We start from the raw sequence: 18,414 nt of genomic DNA on the forward strand, positions 1-18,414 counted from the left end.
ACCCTCAAAAATAAAAGAAGAAAATACTAAAGCCTCACTAACACACACAGTATGAGCTGGTCAAAAGCCTGAATTATAGTTTTACCTTAAGGGAAATTCAATTTTATGATTTTTAAGAACATCACAGGGACTAAAGTTAGTTAAGGAAATGCTTACAGGTTCTAGTGGAAAACTGTTTTAATGAATTGATAAACATTAGCTCTATTTCTAATCAAAACATACATAGTATTGAACTTGATGTACCTCAAAGAAAAAGAAATAAAAAAATTAAAGGAAAAAGAAAACATACACAGTGTTTCTAAAATAGTTCAATTTGTGCTCTTAAATAGCTTATGAACTATTGCTTGTTTACATGACTTATTTACATGATAGAGGAGGTCCTCACTGAGGGTCTCTTATGTGTAATAATGTTTAAAGAACCTTCATTTTCACATATAAGTATAATTTTTCAGTACAGTTTATTCACAAGGTCTGTTGTACTTTCAGGGTCAAAGTCCCAACACTGTCACATGACACGTTCAAGCCCCTCGGTGAGCGGGTTCCTCTTGCTCTGTCCAGCTCCATCTCTCATCACCTCACCTTCTACAGGGAGTAGACAGCTTGCGGGCTCCTAGGCGTTCCAGGGCCCCTCCTAAGTCTGTGCCCTAGTTACCCTCTGACTAGAGGGCCTTCTTCCCTGGGACAGCCCCACCTGCCCCGCCAAGTGGTCCAATGTGTTTATTTCCGCAGTGCCTCTCCTCCAGGGACTGGAGAGGAAGGATGCCAGGCACCCTTTCCCCAGGGGGCTGAGTTCAGAGAAGTGCTTCGGTCATAGCAAGCTAAAGTTAGAGAAGGGCTGAACACAGAGTTCTAAGAAAATAGGATTTGTTTGGATAAAGGAGAACCTATAAAACTGTTTTATAATTCATAAATTAGCTAGAATTTTCCTAGTGCTGTCAGGTAACCGCTGAATGTCGAGGAGTCACTGCTTATTCTACCAAACACAAAATGTCAGTTTAGTGAGCTCATCTAATTTACTTCTAGGAACGGAGCTAAGGACTGAAAAGAACTGGCCGTTTTATGTAAGTGGAAATTTTAATGTTGCATCTCACATGGGGGTACTCGTTGCTGCCTTTCCTGTTAGATACGGAGTTCACGGCTTCCATGAAACACTTTCTTCATGGGGCTTTGGAGATAATCACTCTTTTCATTATCCTACCCCTCTAGCTACTTCTTCTCTGGCTCCTTTGCTTATCTTCCTCACCTTTCTAACCTCCAAGTTTTGGACTGCCCTAGGGCTCTCTCTTCAGATTTCTTATTTTTTTTCTATTTAGCTTACGCCCTAAGTAACTTCATCCTATCCCTTGGCTTTAAATAATTGTCTGAATAGTGATGACTGTATATTTATATCTCCTGTACCTCCAGCCGCGACTGAATCCCCACCCAAACACCAGGCTCATCCCCAACCTCCACTCAGCATCTCCACTGGATGTCTCCAAGGCACTGGTTTATAGCAAGCTGTACTTAAGAGGTCCAAAAGTGAGCTCCTCAACCTGTTCCACCTTCAGCATTCCCCGATGCTATATCCTTGCATTTCCTCAGGCCAAAAACTTGGAGTCATCCTTGACTCCTTTATGCTTTTCACATCTGTCATGCAAACCATCAGCCCATTCTACAAAGTATATCCAGACGCTAACCATGACTCCTGACTATTTCCATCATCCTGGTCCAAGTCACCACTTTCCATTGCCTGGAAGATTATAATGGCTTCCTAATCAGTCTTCTAGCATCACCTTATATTTTATTCTCAATGTAGCAGTCAGAATGATCCTTTTAAAACTGAAGTCAAATTTGTTCAAAACTGTCTAGTGGCTTTTCGTCTCACAGAACAAAATGAAGTCTTTAACGTGCCTGTAATATTAAAATAATAGTCAACCATTACTTAGGGAATCTGAAGAATAAACATTTGGATATATCTTAAGGGAGTTGGACATGGTGTGCCCATCATGGGCTGCTTTGTAAAGTTCAAGTCCCAAGGACAACCATCACGGCCAGAAACGGACATTCTAATTTGTTAGAAGTTTGACCAAACACTTAGTTGTGAGACATTCTGAACCTGCAAATTAGCAAAATTGCTTTTTCTTGGAATCATTGCTTACTTTGACCTGAATCAGTAAAGACCGGGTTGTTCTATTTCATAGACATTGACACTCGGTTGGAATGAATTATCTTTAGTATTTCTAAGTAGGTACAATGAAATTTACATCACAAATATTCAAGAAGAATTGATGTGGTATCCAGGTAGGTTTGAACAATACCTGGAGTGCTCCAGATTTCATTTGAAATAAAATATAGGCAAGATGTTTCAAGAATGCCAGTGGGAAACAAATCTACTTGTCTGATATGAATAGCAGATCGTTCGTGTTCATTCATTCACTGTGCAATCAGCAGACATCGAGGATTCCATGATAAATAAGACGTGGTTCCTGCTTTTGTGAAGATTGTAGTCTATCAGGGGAGATGCATGTAAACAATGAACTGTAACAGAGTGGGACTGTAGGATAAGGGTGTTAGCTGAGGGATGTTAAAAGTGCCGCAGAAACATAGAAAAGGAGGGGAAGGTAAGGAAATTGAATCTGCTTTATGAAGGCATCTCCTTCCACCATCTATTCATTTATTCAGTCCACATTATTAGGCACCAGCAGAGCGCTGTGCACTGTGCTAAAGCCCAACAACATAACCCAGGAGAGGGATGGCCAGTAAGTAATCATAATTTAGTGCAATATATGCAGTGCCTGAAATGTGCACAGGGAGCCGTGGAATGGAGAGGAAGGACACCTCAGCCCAGAAGCAAGCGATCAGGGAATACCTCCAGCAGAAACTGAGCCTGAGGCAGGGGAAGGGCTTGCGACAGAGAGCATCGCCATCCAGAGAATGTCAAGTATACAGTGTGGCAAGAGCATGGGTTTCATGGAGGAGCTGTGGGGGGCGAGGAGGCTGGAGAAATAGGGAGGGGGCAGATCTTCAAGGGCTGGCAGTGTTCCCTGTGGCATTTGGAAGGAAATGAGAAGCATTGACAGATGGTATATGTGTGTATGCACGCATGTGTGTAAAATGAGGAAACAGTGATAGATTTCTGATTTAGAAAGTTCACTCTAGTGGTAGAGTGAAGGATAAAGTGGAGAAGCATGACACTGGAAGCAGAGAAACCAGCCTCGAAACCCAGGTGATTCAGGAATCCAGGACATAAATAGATGATGAGGACCTACACTGGGAGAGCAGCGGAGGGACTGGAGATAAGGAGATAAGGGGAGGGACTGGGGAAACATTTGGAAGATAAAAAGCCTTGGTGCCTAACTGGACAGGAAGGGGAATGGAGAGCGCTGGGTCTGTGATAACTTAGTTTTCTGATGTTGGACTAATTGTACTTATTAGGGGCCATTCCCCCTAAAATGTTTTGCTTTCCCTAAAGGAGAGCTCCAAACAACCCACGGGGATGCCAGGAGAAGTAATAGACTTCCATTTACACTTTTCTCGGTTTTTAAATTTCTATGTATATGCGTCTACAAAGTCAACAATAACCTAATACAGTTGTGTGCTATACAATTTATAAATAAATGATTATCAATATATTGTAGAGTATGCGCAAATATTTTATTATGAGAGGTGTATGATCAAAAAACTTGGAGACTGAGTGCAAGATTACAAAAGGAAAAATAAATTTGGTAGTTATGGGGAATTTTAGGTGCCTACAGAACATTTAAGCAGCAATTTCCAGTGGGTAATAAGGGTCTCGATCAGACAGGACTGTCCAAAGGGACTTTTTGTGATCCTAGAAAAGTTCTAAATATGTCCTGTTCAATATGGTGGCCAGTAGCCACTTACGGCCATTGAGCACTTAAAATGTGGTTAGTGCAACTGAGGAACTGAATTTTTTGTGTGTGATAAATGTAAATTTATTTAAATTTAAACAGCCACATGTAACTAATGTTACCATATTGGAGAGGACAGATCTAAAACTTAGGAGAGACACCTGGGATCTCACTCATTAAGTGCTTCCTCTGGCTACATGTTTTACATACATTTTAAAGCAATGTAATCATCCCAACGACCCTGTGGAATGGACATATTATAAAAGAGTAAAGTTGTTCTTTATTCTTTTAATTGTAAAAGTTTATACTGCAAATAAGAGCACATGTGCTCTGAAATATGAGGACTTTATAGATATTCTTTTTTTTTTTTTTTTTTTTTGGCCACGCTGCTCGTTATGCAGGATCTTAGTCTGACCAGGGATCGAACCCACATCCACTGCAGTGGAAGCGCAGAGACTTAACCACGGGTCCGCCAGGGAAGTCCTCCTATAGATATTCTTTATTGGTAGATATTTATGCATCTTTCACAACCAAGCATCGATTTTCTTTTCTTTTTCTTTCAGGTGGCTTGCTCTGTTGGAGATTCAAATATTCATTATTTTAATATTTTATTATTATGACTGTAGTCTTCTAGACCCATTGCCAAAACAGGTAAGTGTTTTCAGAATTTTGAATAGGATGACTTTCAAATTTGATATAACTTCTAACTCCTTGATTTAATTATTGATTGATTTCCTCACTCTGGCTCATCTTAACAGATGATCTCTGCAGACTGAGAAGATACTCCCTTAATTCCGGGTCAATTCCACGTTTCCGTTATCACAAGATCAGGACCTAATGGTAGCCATTCCACCACTTAGTGTTAGGAGCTCCTCAATGAATTTACCAGTTTTAACGCTTTTCCCAGGGTAAAATAGACAAGACCTCAGTGTTGGGCTTGTTTCCCTAGAAAGGCATGTTTGTGGGTCCAAAAGTGAATCATGAGTTTTGGAGGCAAGTCCATTGGTCCATTTGGAAAGCAGTGGCACAGAAGGAAGTTAACCCACAGTGGAAACAATGAACAGAATTGCAAAGGCCATGACCTTTTCTGATCTCTGACCATTGGCCATCCCAATCATTTAACTCCTCTGTGTTTCTGTAGTTCTTCTGTTCCCTTAGACCAATGGCCCTCAAACTGGTGTGAGTATCAGAATTAGCTGGGTTGAGGGGCTTGTTAGAACATGGAATCCTGGGCCCTAGCCCTAGAGTTCCTGATGAGTAGATCTGGGGAGGGGCTTGAGAATTTGTATTTCTGATAAGTTCCATGTGCTACTGATGCCACACTTTGAGGACCACTGTCCTAGGAAAAAGGGGAAGTTCCATTTAATTCCAAATGTTTGGCAGTCCCTTTGAAAACTCTGGATGAAAGGTGCTGCTTAAACTCAGGGTGAAGCTCAGAAATTAAGCATTGCAATCTCAGGGCTATTCACACAGCATTTTGTGCTATGATTTACTCTTGATATAATAAGGGCTAATATATGGAGGGATAAATAAAACTCTTGGGTGACATTTCAGTAGGCATTCTGTAAGTATATAAATGACACAGAAAATATTATATTACTCACAAATATGCACATTTCAGCACTTTGCCTTGATTTCTTTTGCACTTCTATTTTGAGTACAAGCAACAGTGATAAAGAGCTCTCAAAATCCAACACTGAAAGGGAAATCAAAACACCCTTCACAAAGGTTTTCCGCTGAGTACAGTTTTGTTGGCAAAATGAAGATTAGGGCCAGGATTTACAGGCACCAAGTGCTAGTTTCTGATCCTCCAAGTTAGATGTCACAATTTTGCCCATGACTGACTCAGGATCTAACTATTTTCCCACCAGCAAGAAGACATAGGAATGCCTTTTCACATTAGAAGGATGTCATTTGTCAAAACCATGTGACACATAGCTCTGGAGATCAGTCATTTTGACCAGATCCTTAGGCAGGATTTTTCCCAGCACTGTCTTCTTAGCTAAGAATTCTATTAGTTGTATTTATTATACTTAAAAAAAAAATACATCCTATTTCTGTTCTGAACCTACTAAGAACATTTTTCCAATAAATGTCACCTCAGTTTGTAAAAAGTACAAGTCTAAGAGAATTCTCATCTCAAAGGGCATTTCATCTCACAGTTCTTATTTTAGAAAAATCAATTAAAATTATTTAATTATTGGACTTATGTTCAAGTTGTGAAAGGAGGTGATCAAACAACACAGGAAATGACCTTGCGATTACCAAGCTCTTGTAGGGTGTAGGAGGGGATGCGTTGGGAGGGCATGTCCCACATACTCTGTTGTCAAGCACAGGGAGATCATGGGACTTGGAAACCAGCTCCCCCAAAGGAATTTACTTGCCACAGTAGCAAAAATCAAATGCTAGCATCCCCAATTTTTACTTTTGTAACAGTGTTTTATCTTACCTCAAATGGTGTGAAGAAAGTAATTTAATCTTAACTCTCTTCCAATAAGAACCAAACAGTAAGGGAACATTATAAAGCTTTCCAGGGTCCATGATTGGTCAGTCGTGTCCAGACGCTGGCAGTGGGGACTCCTATTCCATTTGGAGCATTCACAAGAAGACCCACTTTTTCCCCAACAGCAAGCACAGTTTTTGCTAACACAGTGGGATTCTATTTGGTTGGTTGGTTTTGCTCTGCTTTACCTTTGGGGGTGGGGGCATGGATTCTCAGAAAATTTCACAAAACCTATGACCCCCCTTCGAGAAAAGCACACACCTCTTCATACACATAAAATTATGCCTGCAGTTTCAGAGAGTCCATGGAAGTTCTGCAGCTCATTCTGTCGGCTGCCCTAAGAATCCCCTTGCGGAGGAGCCCTTTCTGTGCCCTGTTGCATTCAAGCTGATGATATAAACTGAAGCGCCCTCCTCCTTCCACACTCCTCGTCTTCCCCGCAACCCTCAAGGTTGACAGAACAGGTTGCTTCTCTTATTCAAGCTTCTAAGCTTCAACAACCTCTGTATTTCTGCAATGAGCCGACCTCCCCTCACCCGTACACACATTCACCCATTTTTCATATCTGGGACGTGACAGAACCTATCAGAACATTCAGAGCCCACAAAATATCCTTTTGGCAAATTGTGACCTTAGGTCCACTGTAAGAGTGGTTTGCACCACCAACACCATGTTGTCTTATGGACATCTGTAACATGGCATAGAGGTCTCACCCAGCGATCATAAATGAGGTGTCACAGATTGGGGGGCCAGGAATGTAGAAAGAGCTTTTTTTTTTGTGGTATCCTCTTTACCCAGACAAAGTGAAGTGTGGGTGGCCAGCCCATAGCCTTGGGGCATGTGAAATGGTGGAGAGGCTGCTATTAGAATAAGGGATTTGCCTCCTTTTCTGTCCCTTGAATGGAAGGCTAAAACTGGTGCTTGCCATGGAGAACTCATCAAGCAAAACCTCCCGGTCTTTCAAACCTAAACTCTGTACATTTCAGGAACAATCACACTGAATAAACATGAGGTGCAAACTGTGAGCTGCCTTAACTTCTATATTCCTTCTGCATTTCTGCTTTTAGAGTTCTCTTCATTTGGTGGGTGTCCAGCAGCCGGAAGGAGAGTGCCGAATTCAATTTAAACAAAGAAAATGATGTCTGCTGAGCCTAAGGAGGGCCAAGGGCCTTCTGGAGGAGTGACTGTCCCCCATCTACTAGCCTGGCAGCATCTAGACCTGAGTTCAACTAAAACGTGTCACTTAATTTTGTTTTCAGATTTAGTTCAGGACCATGTCCAGATGGGATGTGTGTTTGGTATCTCAAAGAGTAGACCAAGAATCTGACACCACTCTCACTGATGCAGAGACCCCAATACAGGGTTTATAGAAAATGGTTCAATGATCCCAAAAGAGGCATTTCTTAAGTTGGAATTTGGTTTCATGTATTATCATATCAAAACTTCAAATAGAAATAGTCATTTGAATGAAGATTTTAGTACATTAAATTCACTGTGAAGACAACATACTTAAACTTCTATTTTGAAAAAGGTTAAAAGTCTTAGACTCTAAAAAGTATTAAATAATGATTTCTGAGAAATTGCTATTTTTCTGAATATGATTCTTAACTAACAACTGGAACTCTGAAACTGCTATTAATATAATTCTTTATTAAACATGTCTAATGCCAAATGCATGAATAAAATGATAGCTTTCTAAGACCTGTGAAGTAAGGGATCATGTCTGATCCTCATTTCTACACTCAACTCTGCCTAAGACATCATCTTCTCTATAAGGCATATTCAATACACGTATGTTGGTTAGTGTACTGATTTGTATTTTAGTTAAGATGAAAGCACTTTTTAAAAAATTTTTTATCCTTATTGGAATATAATTGCTTTACAGTATTGTGTTAGTTTCTGCCATACAACAAAGTGAATCAGCTATTTTGTAGTTTAAGAGATAATAGTTTTCCTAATTTATAGAAACTCAAATGATGTGTCAAGGCAAATAACATCTCAATCTATTACTTAAGACTTTGGCCTGAAATACTATGAAATCCAGAAAAGAAATCCATCATATTCAGGGAAAATATATGACACTTATCACAGCGTGATCGGTGATGTCATGATTTCTCCTCTAACAGTCAATGAAATGCTACCTGCCTCCTTGATTTCACAATAAATAAGCTTTGGAGTGCATGTTGTCCTCTGGGTTATTTGCTCCCGTGTGCTAGAATTATCCCGTGGGGTTGATAACAATTGCTTAGTCATCTGTTTCCTACCAAGGAGCAGATGACTCCTCAGGAGAAAATTAAGTACTTTGGAATGCGTTAACTCTTCGGGACTAATTCAGTGATTTGAAGCTTAGCTAGCAGTTTACAGCTCAGCTTAGCAGGCTCAGGGGTCTGGAGACTGAAGGGGCTAGAGAAAGCCGTTTAGAATCCATGAGAGATCTGAGAACTGTGGACCACTGCCTGGAGGGTTCTTCTAAATATGGCAGGTGTGCTCCCAGGGAAGGCATGTCCTCCCCCAAACAGCTGAGGCCCACTGCCAAACACTGTATTTGCAGATAGTAGACACTTGAGCTGAATCTGCAGACACTCAGGGCTAATGTTTATCTCCTTATTGTTGCTTACTAAGGATGAATGTTAGCCGACAGGTTCACACACTTTAAAAAAACAGTGCAGACGCAGGAGGTCTACTGACCTTTGAAATAATGCATGGTAAGAGGAATATACTTGCAGGTCCCTATTTCTTTTTATTTCCCTAGCCTGGGATTTTATTTTATGTATATTAATATAATGTATATTCATACATAAATATATATGTAAAAATACATATATTGGTATATAGTTATATGCGTTAACTTGAGTTTTGCAGAAATCAGAGTCTGAGACACACTTGTGTGCAGTGCAGATAGTTTATTTGAGACGTGCCCCCAGGCAGCAGAAGTAAGGGATCGGAAAGAAAGTGCCATAATCGAGTTATGTTATCAAGGTAGCTGTCAGCCCCTATTTCAGAGGACAAGCAATGGGGCTGGGGGGGACCACGTTCAAGTGTGGGCACGTGATGGGTGGCTGGAGTGCTGGTTAGGTGAGGAGCATGGAATTCTGAATGCAGTTTTGATCATGTTTTAATACAAATGTGAGATCACCTATATGCAGGACATCCTTGCAGATGCAGCCATTGTGTCGTGTGTGGTAATTCATGTTAACCCTCCTGTTACTTGTCCCCCCAAAAGGCAGAGGAACAGATCATAACTTCATTTTTACTTGGCAGCCTGGAACAGAGAAGAGTTCACATATTTACTGACAGAATCACAGAACTGAATGGTGGTACCCTTGGAAACTTGTAACTAAAGCAGGAAATGGGGAAGGCGGGCCCATTAAAGCTTAAATTAGAAAGTCACCTGCTGAAACTTAAGTGTAAGCATCTAGTTAGAGTTTGTACTCATTAAAAGGCATGTCCTTTCAAGGTTTTAGTGTGGAAAAAAGGGAAGTTTCTTAGTCTAGTCAGGCTGCTGTAACAAAATACCATAGACTGGGTGGCTTATAAATCATAGAAATTTGTTTCTCACAGTTCCGAAGGTGGGGAAGTTCAAGACCAAGGTGCCAGCGTGGTCGAGTTCTACTGAGGCCCTCTTTCTGGTATAGTCAGTAATGTCTCTATGTCCTCACACCATGGAAGGGGTGAAGGGTCTTTGTGGGATCTCATAAGAATAGCCATCCCATTCGTGAGAGCTCCACCCTCATGACCTAATGGACTCCAAAAGGCCCCACCTCCTAATACCATCAACTTTGGGAGGATTCAACATGTGAACTTGGGGAAGGCACAACATTCAGACCACAGCAGGAAGTAATCCTCCATAGTTGCTTAACTTTCTAAGTAGAGTAGTAGAGGTCTAGCTGTGTATTTTGCTTGGATGGAGGACCCCGGATAGCACTTGGAAATGCAGATGAGTCCTTGGCGTGGGGGCCCCATACCTCTTGATGAAGCGGCCAGGAACCAGGGATTGTCTCTGTGAGCATCCACACAGGAGAGGACCATGACACCTGGCTTTCATCAGCACAGCATCTTTTGTTTTCAAAAGTTTTTAGAATAAATGTCTCCCTATTGCTCCATTAATGTTGGGTTTGGGCAATTCGAATGAACTTGTTAGAGTTTTGTTGTTAGTTTTTAAATCTTATTTTTTGGTATCTTAATTAATGGTTATGAGTGGTTACTGACAAGGATACAACTTTTATAAACTATTTTCTTGACGAGACGCCTATTACATTCTAGAAACCAATCATATGAGCTTTTATCACTTGAGCAATTACTGTTAGGCACTTTGCTAAGCCCATTTCACTCACCCACTTTTATTCTCACTGTAATCCAATGTGCCAGGTTGGTTTCTATTATCATCATCCCTGTTTTACAAATGATAAAAATGGAGCTTGGAGAGACTGGGTGACCCACTTGAGGTCACACAGCTAGGAAGTGGCGGAGGCAGGATTTGAACCCAGGGAGTCTGGCTCCAGAGCACGCCCTCATAACACTAAATAGCGCTACATCCTTCTTAAAGAGAAAAATGTTACCCACAAGGGACCGTACTGTTGACTTTGTGGTCATCATAATCCACACTCTAGGTTCTCCCTTCCGTCGTAGGGAAAAAGTATCTAACCTGTTGCATAACCTACATTACAAATGAAAGAGGAAAAGGACTCCCGTTGTATGCCAGTTTCCTTCCTCCTCAGCTTCCTTCTCTGTAAGCCCCCAAATACCACCCCTTCTTGTGAGAATTATGCAATAGATCAGCCTACGATGAATCCTAGCACATGTGAGAGGGAGTGATTCACTGTTTGAAGAAAAATATCTGATAAGAATGCAACTTTTTAGTGAAGGCATATACATGTAAATGTTGAACAAATGTTATAAATTCTAATGCTATATTCTAGCATGCACTGTCTATTCACAGCTGCTAGCTTTTTTTTTTTTTTTTAGCAGTGTTCCACCTTGTTTCTTCACAAAAATAGCCCTGGTCATTAGAGACCAAGTAAGCCACAGAGTAAGGAAGATATATGGACTTTTCTCTTCTGACAGAGAAAGGAACTAGATAAAATCTAAACAGTCTTAGTTCAAGCTTTCTTTTCAGGTGACTTGAAATTTGGGGAAGAGTTATTTTGAAAAGCACTGAAAAGAAGGGAAGTGATGTTTACACTCTCCTTTGCTTTTTATTGTTGTCGTTGCTGGAGGGGAACATGTTATAATCATAACACAGAAGTAGAGAGATCAGCCTAACATCCTGGCTTTGCTTCTTAAGAAGCTGAAATCCAAGCTGGAGAAATGTCATGTTATGTGCCCTTGCAGGATGTTCAGTGATTAGTGCAGACAACCCTCTGGATGAGATGGTTTAAATAATGATTTTTGAAGACAGAAAAAAAACGGAACAAATGAGTAAATTTCCAACTTCTTTTGGCAGCAAAACTTTTCTTTCTACAACACATTGGTTTATAGATCTCCCAGGACAAAAGCAGATTAAAACTGATACATCCAACTCAATATTTAGTAGACTATACTGCACTGTTTGCAGAATGCATTACACACCTCTGCAGAGCCCTAGGGATCAAAGAAGCACATTTCGAAAAACACTGAACTAGATAAACCCTGAATGTTAGGTGCTTCCCCAAATTTCACAATGCCTTGATAGTGTCACAGGGTCATGTGACCGATTTGGGCCAATGGGATGTAAGCAGAATAATAAGTGACGATTCCAAGCTGAAAATGGACATAAGGATATAAATTGTCTTTACTTCCCTCTTTCCCTGATGTTGTGATGGGGTGGGGAATGCAGCCACAAGATGGCAGAGCCTCCATCAACCTAAGACCCTGAGTGTCAGTGAGACGGAGAGAGCCCTGCACTGGCCGTACAGCATGAGCAAGAGACACGGATGTCTGCCACCACAGCATAAACTAGCCTACCCGAACAACCTTAGGAAAGGAATTCTCTAGTTATTGTTCTTTTTTATGCCTTTAGTCTTCCTTTCTCTAATCTGATATCTTTCTGAGGATTACACAGTTCCAGCAGTGGATTATATTAAAGTGACTTCACGGATATGCTATGCAATAATGTTTTTTAAGGTTGTAACATTGCTGTTAAAATTATATTTTGGCTGCTGTCCTTTATTTTCTGAGCAATCAATTGGCTTATTAAGCAGAAAAGTGTTCCCACACAAAATAATTTCTGAGTCACACAGGTTATTAACTCATGTAAGAGACATTAAACAATAACAACCAGTATATGTTGAGCACCTACTGTATACTAGGTAATTAAAGGGAGTAGAGCATGGAGGTTCAGTATAGAAAGTTTGATATCCAATATCTTGTATTCAAAATCCAACCCCACTCTTTTCTGAGTGTGGGACTTTTTGCAAGTTACTCCTCTCCCTAAGCCCTGGGGCTACAATGAGACAAACAAGGCCACTCTTTAAGGTTGCTGTGGCTTGAATTCATACTCTAGTACAAAGTCGAGCCATGGTAGGTACAAACCAAGTGTCAGATAATATTATTGTTGGGTGGCTTTAACCAACTCTATCATCAAGACTGAAATTTTCTTTCTGTTTTATTGAAAAATGTCTTATTAGTATTAGATCACTAATAATTTCTTATGCAAAAGTATAAAAACAGGAAGAATATTTAGTTCTATTAGAATATGTTGCACAATTGAATGGTAATCAAGAATATTATTTTAAATTGCTCTCTCCCTTCATTTAATCACCTCAATATGAAATGTTTGTCCAAAAGCAACCAGGGATTTATTCTTTCCCCTTCAATCTGTTAACCAGCCACTGTGTATTTAATTAATTTGATTCATGGATTGCATTAATTTTCCATCATGTCTAATGTAATATTCCTTCTCTGTTCATTAACATGTGAGTCTAACCATAGCAGAGCTAACTAGTTTAACAGAGATTATTTTCTTCCACTTCTAAAAGTAAAGAAAACAGCAATTCAAACCAGTGGAAAAAATCCAGTTGATGTCCAAAGCTCTGTGAAGTAGGAGCTAGGTAGGCAACTATTGTGTAAAAGAAAGAATAATGGTTGTACTGTGGGAAGATACAATTAGAAATTCTAGCTTGTCCTTCAGTTTCATATAATAATGAACAAATCAGTTCAGATCTCTGAGCTTCAGTTTCTTCACAGGTTAAACATCATACTATACTCTTAATTCAGAAAACTTTGTGTGGGGCAACTGGATGTTCACATGCAAAAGAATAATGATGGACCCCCTACCTCACACCATATACAAAAATAAGCTAAAAATGGATCAAAGAACTAACTATAAGCTCTATAATTCATTGTGGGATAGTTGCACAACTCTGTGAATATGCTAAAAGCCATTATACTTTACATAGATGACTATATTTTTTGCCAATTATAGCTATTTTTAAAAGTAAAGGCTATTTTTAAAAGGCTATTGTGGGGAATTCCCTGGCTATCTAGTGATTAGGACTCTGCGCTTTCACTGCTGAGGGCTGGGTTTCAATACCTGGTCAGGGAAATAAGATCCCGCAAGCCTTGTGGTATGGCCAAAAACAAAAAAAACAAAAAAGGAAAAAGGCTATTGTGAAGAATAAACAGTGTGATAAGCATAAGAACACATGGTCAAACATGCCACTTTTAAAATACTCCATAAGGCGTCACAATTCTTGATTCTGAGGTTCTGTTCTTTTGGGTCAGCTGTAAATTCTCTATGAATAATTAATTCTGAGGCCCTCCATCCTCCCAAGCTTCGGAGTAGAATTGGGGATGTTATCTGGTGCCTAGAAAAAGGGGCAAGTGCCACTTGTCAGCAATGTTTCAAGTCTGCCTCAGGCATCGTTGCTGTCCCCTGAAGTCCCATAACTTCCTATGGGCTCTGTGCCTCACTCAGCATGGCCAGGACCTTGGATCCTGTGTTCCTTTCTGCCTGCATTCCTTGGGTCTCAGATCTGCATCAGACTCAGGTCTCTAGGGCTCACCCATCTCACTCCTCGCCAGCCTAGTGGAAGTTCTTTCTAGTTACAGAGAACCTCTCTATTCCCTGCTTCTCCAAGCTTCACTGTGGTGCCCCCAAAACTCAATGCTACTTGTTCTTAAAGGGTTGACATTGATGGCTCACAAAACTCACAACCTAGCTAAATTTTTTTTTTAACCTAGCTAAATTTTAAGGACAGAAATGGCTTAAATTTAAACATTTTCTATTTAAATTATTTAAATTTAAGTAGTTTCATTCCATTCTTCCAGTACAGCAAAGAACAAACAGAATAAATTGCTATATCAGAGCATTCTGAAGGTTTATATATATCTTGATATAATGACACCATGATAATACATTAATGCTAATGATAATAATAATAAACATGCATTGATTGAGTCTTTGTGTTTGGCATGGTGTAAGCACTTTCCACGATTTACATTTTTCTTTCAAGGAGAACAAAGAACGACACTCAGTAAGGAAATATTGATTTTGGTCCTCAGTTCCAAGAAATGTGGCAAACTAATTCATAAAAGAAGCACCCCAAAATTGTTTACAATATTTTATTGAGGATGTTGGCTGAGACACCAGGGATGCTTATTTTATATTTGCTTTCACTGGCGAAAATACGCAAGAGCGTTTTATTTTTCAATTCATTTAGCCATCAAAAGAAATGGAAGTAGAGTTTTTCACTTAAGAAAAAGAACTTGCAAGGCAATGTTTTTCTTTGCAACACTTGACAGAGATCATTCACTCTCTCGTGAAGAGAGCCCAGCATAAAGAAGGGAGGGCCTTCTTGGACTAGACAGTGGGGCTTAGAAGATAAAGCTCTAAACTGAGTCCAAGTTGTACAGCTGAGTTGTACCTTCTGGGCCTTCTGTTCTCCTCTGTGGTATGAGAAGGCTGGCCTAGACTAGAGAAGCTACAAGACCCTCCACACACCTCACGTCCTCTGATTGCTCTACACACATGATTGTGCAATAAATATTGCATTAGTAGGTGCCTATTACGGTAGAATTTGTGGAATAAATAAGTCCCAGCAATAGGCCTTTCTGCATCTTTTGTCATGAAGGGGATGAAGGGCAAAGTAGCTCAGAGCAGTGGGAAGAATACTGACTCTAGGCTCAAACCTCTCCATCCCAGTTCTGGCTCATGCATTTAAGAGCTCTCTTACTACTTGACCTCTCTTGGCCACAGGTTCCTAGCCTATAAAACAGGGATAATGATAATAGCTGATTTACCCTAATGTTCAGGATGATTCACTTTGAGAACTCTGTTGCCTATCAAGTATCATACAGTTATGAGGTACAACCATGATTAAAGACATGTCCAGATCAACTTCCCTGCCTCACTATGCTTCCATTTTCACTGTAGCTCTCAGCACTGTTAGACCTAGGAAATGTCTAGCTGTCATTCTGGGGAAACTCAACTGCATTTTTCCCCAGTAGCTGTTAGCACTGCCACTCTGCTTTTCTTGTCACAGATGTCCTCACCCTTCCTTGCAGTTTTAGGCAAATAAGGCTCATATCTAAGCCTCATGTACTTCATATTCTCCTTGGTCCGCTTGCTGTGAACAACTTCAGTTCTTTTCTAATTTAAATTTTCAAGGTTTCTCTCTCCCCTGCTTTCTCTTGTGGAAGAGGCCACAGCAAATCCTGGAACCATCTTTTCCATGAAAATGCTCTTTGGGGGGAGGTAAAGACCGGAACCCAACATGCAAGACAAAAAAGCCTGTCTAGCCTCCAAGTTACATTTCCAGCATTCTTTTCCCATGCAGTGTTAATTTGTCATTTGGCCAAAAGGAGAAACAAGTCCAAAATAAAACTAAGGCGTTATCCTCCATAGGTCAGGATCTGAAAGAAAAATGGACTAAACTTCATAAAAATGTTTCTGGATGAGCCCCCAAACCACAATCCAATTTGAAAGACTCTACATGTTGAGATTTTGCTGAGCTTTTTCTATATCATAATATGCCATTCAAGATAGCTTCGTGGAAAGCCAGAAACTATTTTGAGGATATCCATCCATTCATTCATTCATCCATCCATCCATTCATTCATTCATCACCAAAAATGAACCCAGAGAGTGCCAGGCACTGGGAAAAAGAAAAAAAAAAAAGAGGGAGAATCACACCCTGCCCTCAAGAATGTCCTTATTAGGAGTTAGATTGTCTCTCTCCCAAGAGCCCTTCTAACAGTACCTTCATTGTATCTATTACAACCCTATGACGCAGGTACTAACAGTATCTTCATTTTTCAAAAGAGGAAACTGGGCACAGAAGGGCTGAGTAACTTTCCTAAGTCACACAGGGAGGAGGTGGGGAGCCAGGCATTTTGGCTCCAGGATCTGTGCTATTCACTTTGTCTTACCTTCCTCTTCTATAGTCACTGTCAGTGATTTCCCCCAAAGAAGTGTCACGCAGAGATTTCAGATATTGTGTTGAAGCCTTTCAAATCTCCACACCTCCATCTAAACACTAAGTAGGCAGTCATCTCTTCCAGCACTTCATAAGCCCAAACATATTTGAGACTTTTTAAATCTCATGAAGCAGTGCTGTCTACCAAGAGGATAATTTAGTGCCTTTTTAGTTCTTACTTGAAAAATCTGTTTGCCCTAAATCTTTTCACACTTCCTATCACTGCCACCATTGGGAGGAAGAACATATAATCAGAGGAGGGAGACTTAAACAGTAATAAAAAGCATTCACGTTGTCTAGCCTGTTAGCCTTGTTATCAAGATGCTTCAGTGATTTCATGCTGAAAATATCTACTGAACTCCATCAACATTTCATGAACGCACAGTGTCCACCTCCAGACTCAGTGCGTAGTACGTGGCAAGTGCCGGAGATGCTGCAGAAGCTGGATGCTTTTCCAGCAAAACAGCCACCAGTAAGCAATGACTAGCATTTATAAGGCTTGAGAGTGTATTGGGGGGGGGGGGTAAAAAACTATGTTCAACCTTCCACAAATTCTCCCAGGCAACTAGTTTCTATTAAATATTGTTCTTACCAGTATATTTCAGCCCACCATCTGCTTCCCTTTCAACAGTCATCCATTGTCATAATTGGGAAGATTTTTATCTAGGAAGAAAAAAGTGGGTTAATATTAGGCAAGTTAATGAAATAAAACATCACTTTGATAGATCAAATATGAGGAATAAACGAACATCTCAATGGATATTGAAAAGGCATTCAATACAATTGTTACCATTACTGATTCAAATAATTTTAAATTTAAAAAAGAGTGTAAAATATCTCATTGATAATTTTTATACGGATTACATGTTGAAATGATAATATTTTAGATATCTTGGGTTAAATAAAATACATTTTTAAAATTTTTTTAAAAAGCAGTCATCTATTACCCCCACCAACACACGCGCACGCACTCGCCCACGCACACGCACACACACTCACACCCACACACAGATACAACACATGTTACTGGGACTTTCTGAAATATAGGGCTTGCATCCTTGTCCCGAGATTACATGAATAAATTTAAAAGCAGAAGATGATAGAAAATAATAGACCATCACTAACCTCAGTGGATGCTGAGATAATTGCTGCTATCAAAATCCAACAGTAACTGAAGAGTCCTGTCACCCCTCAGCGGTGGGCATCAAATCCACATCTTCCAGAACCCAGAGGAGGCTCTGTCATCTGAAGCTGCCCTCAGCTCTTTTTAAAGTTGTGATTCGCATCTTCTTTCACGCTGGAAAGGCAAAAGTAGAAACTGCAGAGCCCTTGCTTTGTGTCTTATCCCTTCATACAAGTGCCTCTTTTATCTCTGGTTTTCCTTTGCTGAGCCGTTTCCAATCTCCACTTGAGACCTTCAGAAACTTTTCCCCAAACTGTGTTCCTTTCCTCTTAGGAATACAGCAACACTGCATTTCCCAACCTTCCTTGCGGTTGGGTGTGGCCATGTGACAAAGTCCTGGCCAAAACTGATATACCACTTCTAGGCCTATCAAAAGCCACCCATGCACCAGTTTGTTCTCTTCCCTCATCAGGGTTTCAGTGAATGGCTCTGACGCCCTCGTGGATGGTGGACCTATGGATGGAAGATGTCTGGGTCCCTGAA

General features: G+C 40.3%; 1 protein-coding gene and 1 long non-coding RNA gene across 9 annotated transcripts in view; one reads left to right on the forward strand and one right to left on the reverse strand.

Annotated features, from left to right (window-relative positions):
* Positions 1 to 8,493, forward strand: part of LOC130831938 (24-hydroxycholesterol 7-alpha-hydroxylase) — a 69,642-nt gene extending 61,149 nt beyond the window's left edge. For 6 of the 8 annotated variants that reach the window (XM_057700422.1, XM_057700419.1, XM_057700425.1 and 3 more), the window contains 2 exons: positions 4,415 to 4,502; positions 7,422 to 8,493. In XM_057700422.1, coding sequence (XP_057556405.1) covers positions 4,415 to 4,502; positions 7,422 to 7,493 — 160 coding nt within the window. In that variant the 3' untranslated portion in view covers positions 7,494 to 8,493. Of the gene's footprint in view, positions 1 to 1,023; positions 1,062 to 1,404; positions 1,519 to 4,414; positions 4,503 to 7,421 lie in introns of those variants that run through there. The other 2 variants (XR_009048148.1, XM_057700420.1) reach the window with 2 other exon arrangements.
* Positions 8,494 to 14,915: 6,422 nt separating this feature from the next.
* On the reverse strand, positions 14,916 to 18,143 carry LOC130831939 (uncharacterized). Its single transcript, XR_009048149.1, has 3 exons — positions 17,874 to 18,143; positions 17,341 to 17,411; positions 14,916 to 16,185 (listed from the first exon to the last, which is right to left on the reverse strand). It is a non-coding gene; the product is annotated as an uncharacterized LOC130831939 (long non-coding RNA).
* Positions 18,144 to 18,414: the final 271 nt, after the last annotated feature.

This window comes from Hippopotamus amphibius, chromosome 11 (assembly GCF_030028045.1).
Source record: "Hippopotamus amphibius kiboko isolate mHipAmp2 chromosome 11, mHipAmp2.hap2, whole genome shotgun sequence".
NCBI classification, from domain to species: Eukaryota; Metazoa; Chordata; class Mammalia; order Artiodactyla; family Hippopotamidae; genus Hippopotamus; species Hippopotamus amphibius.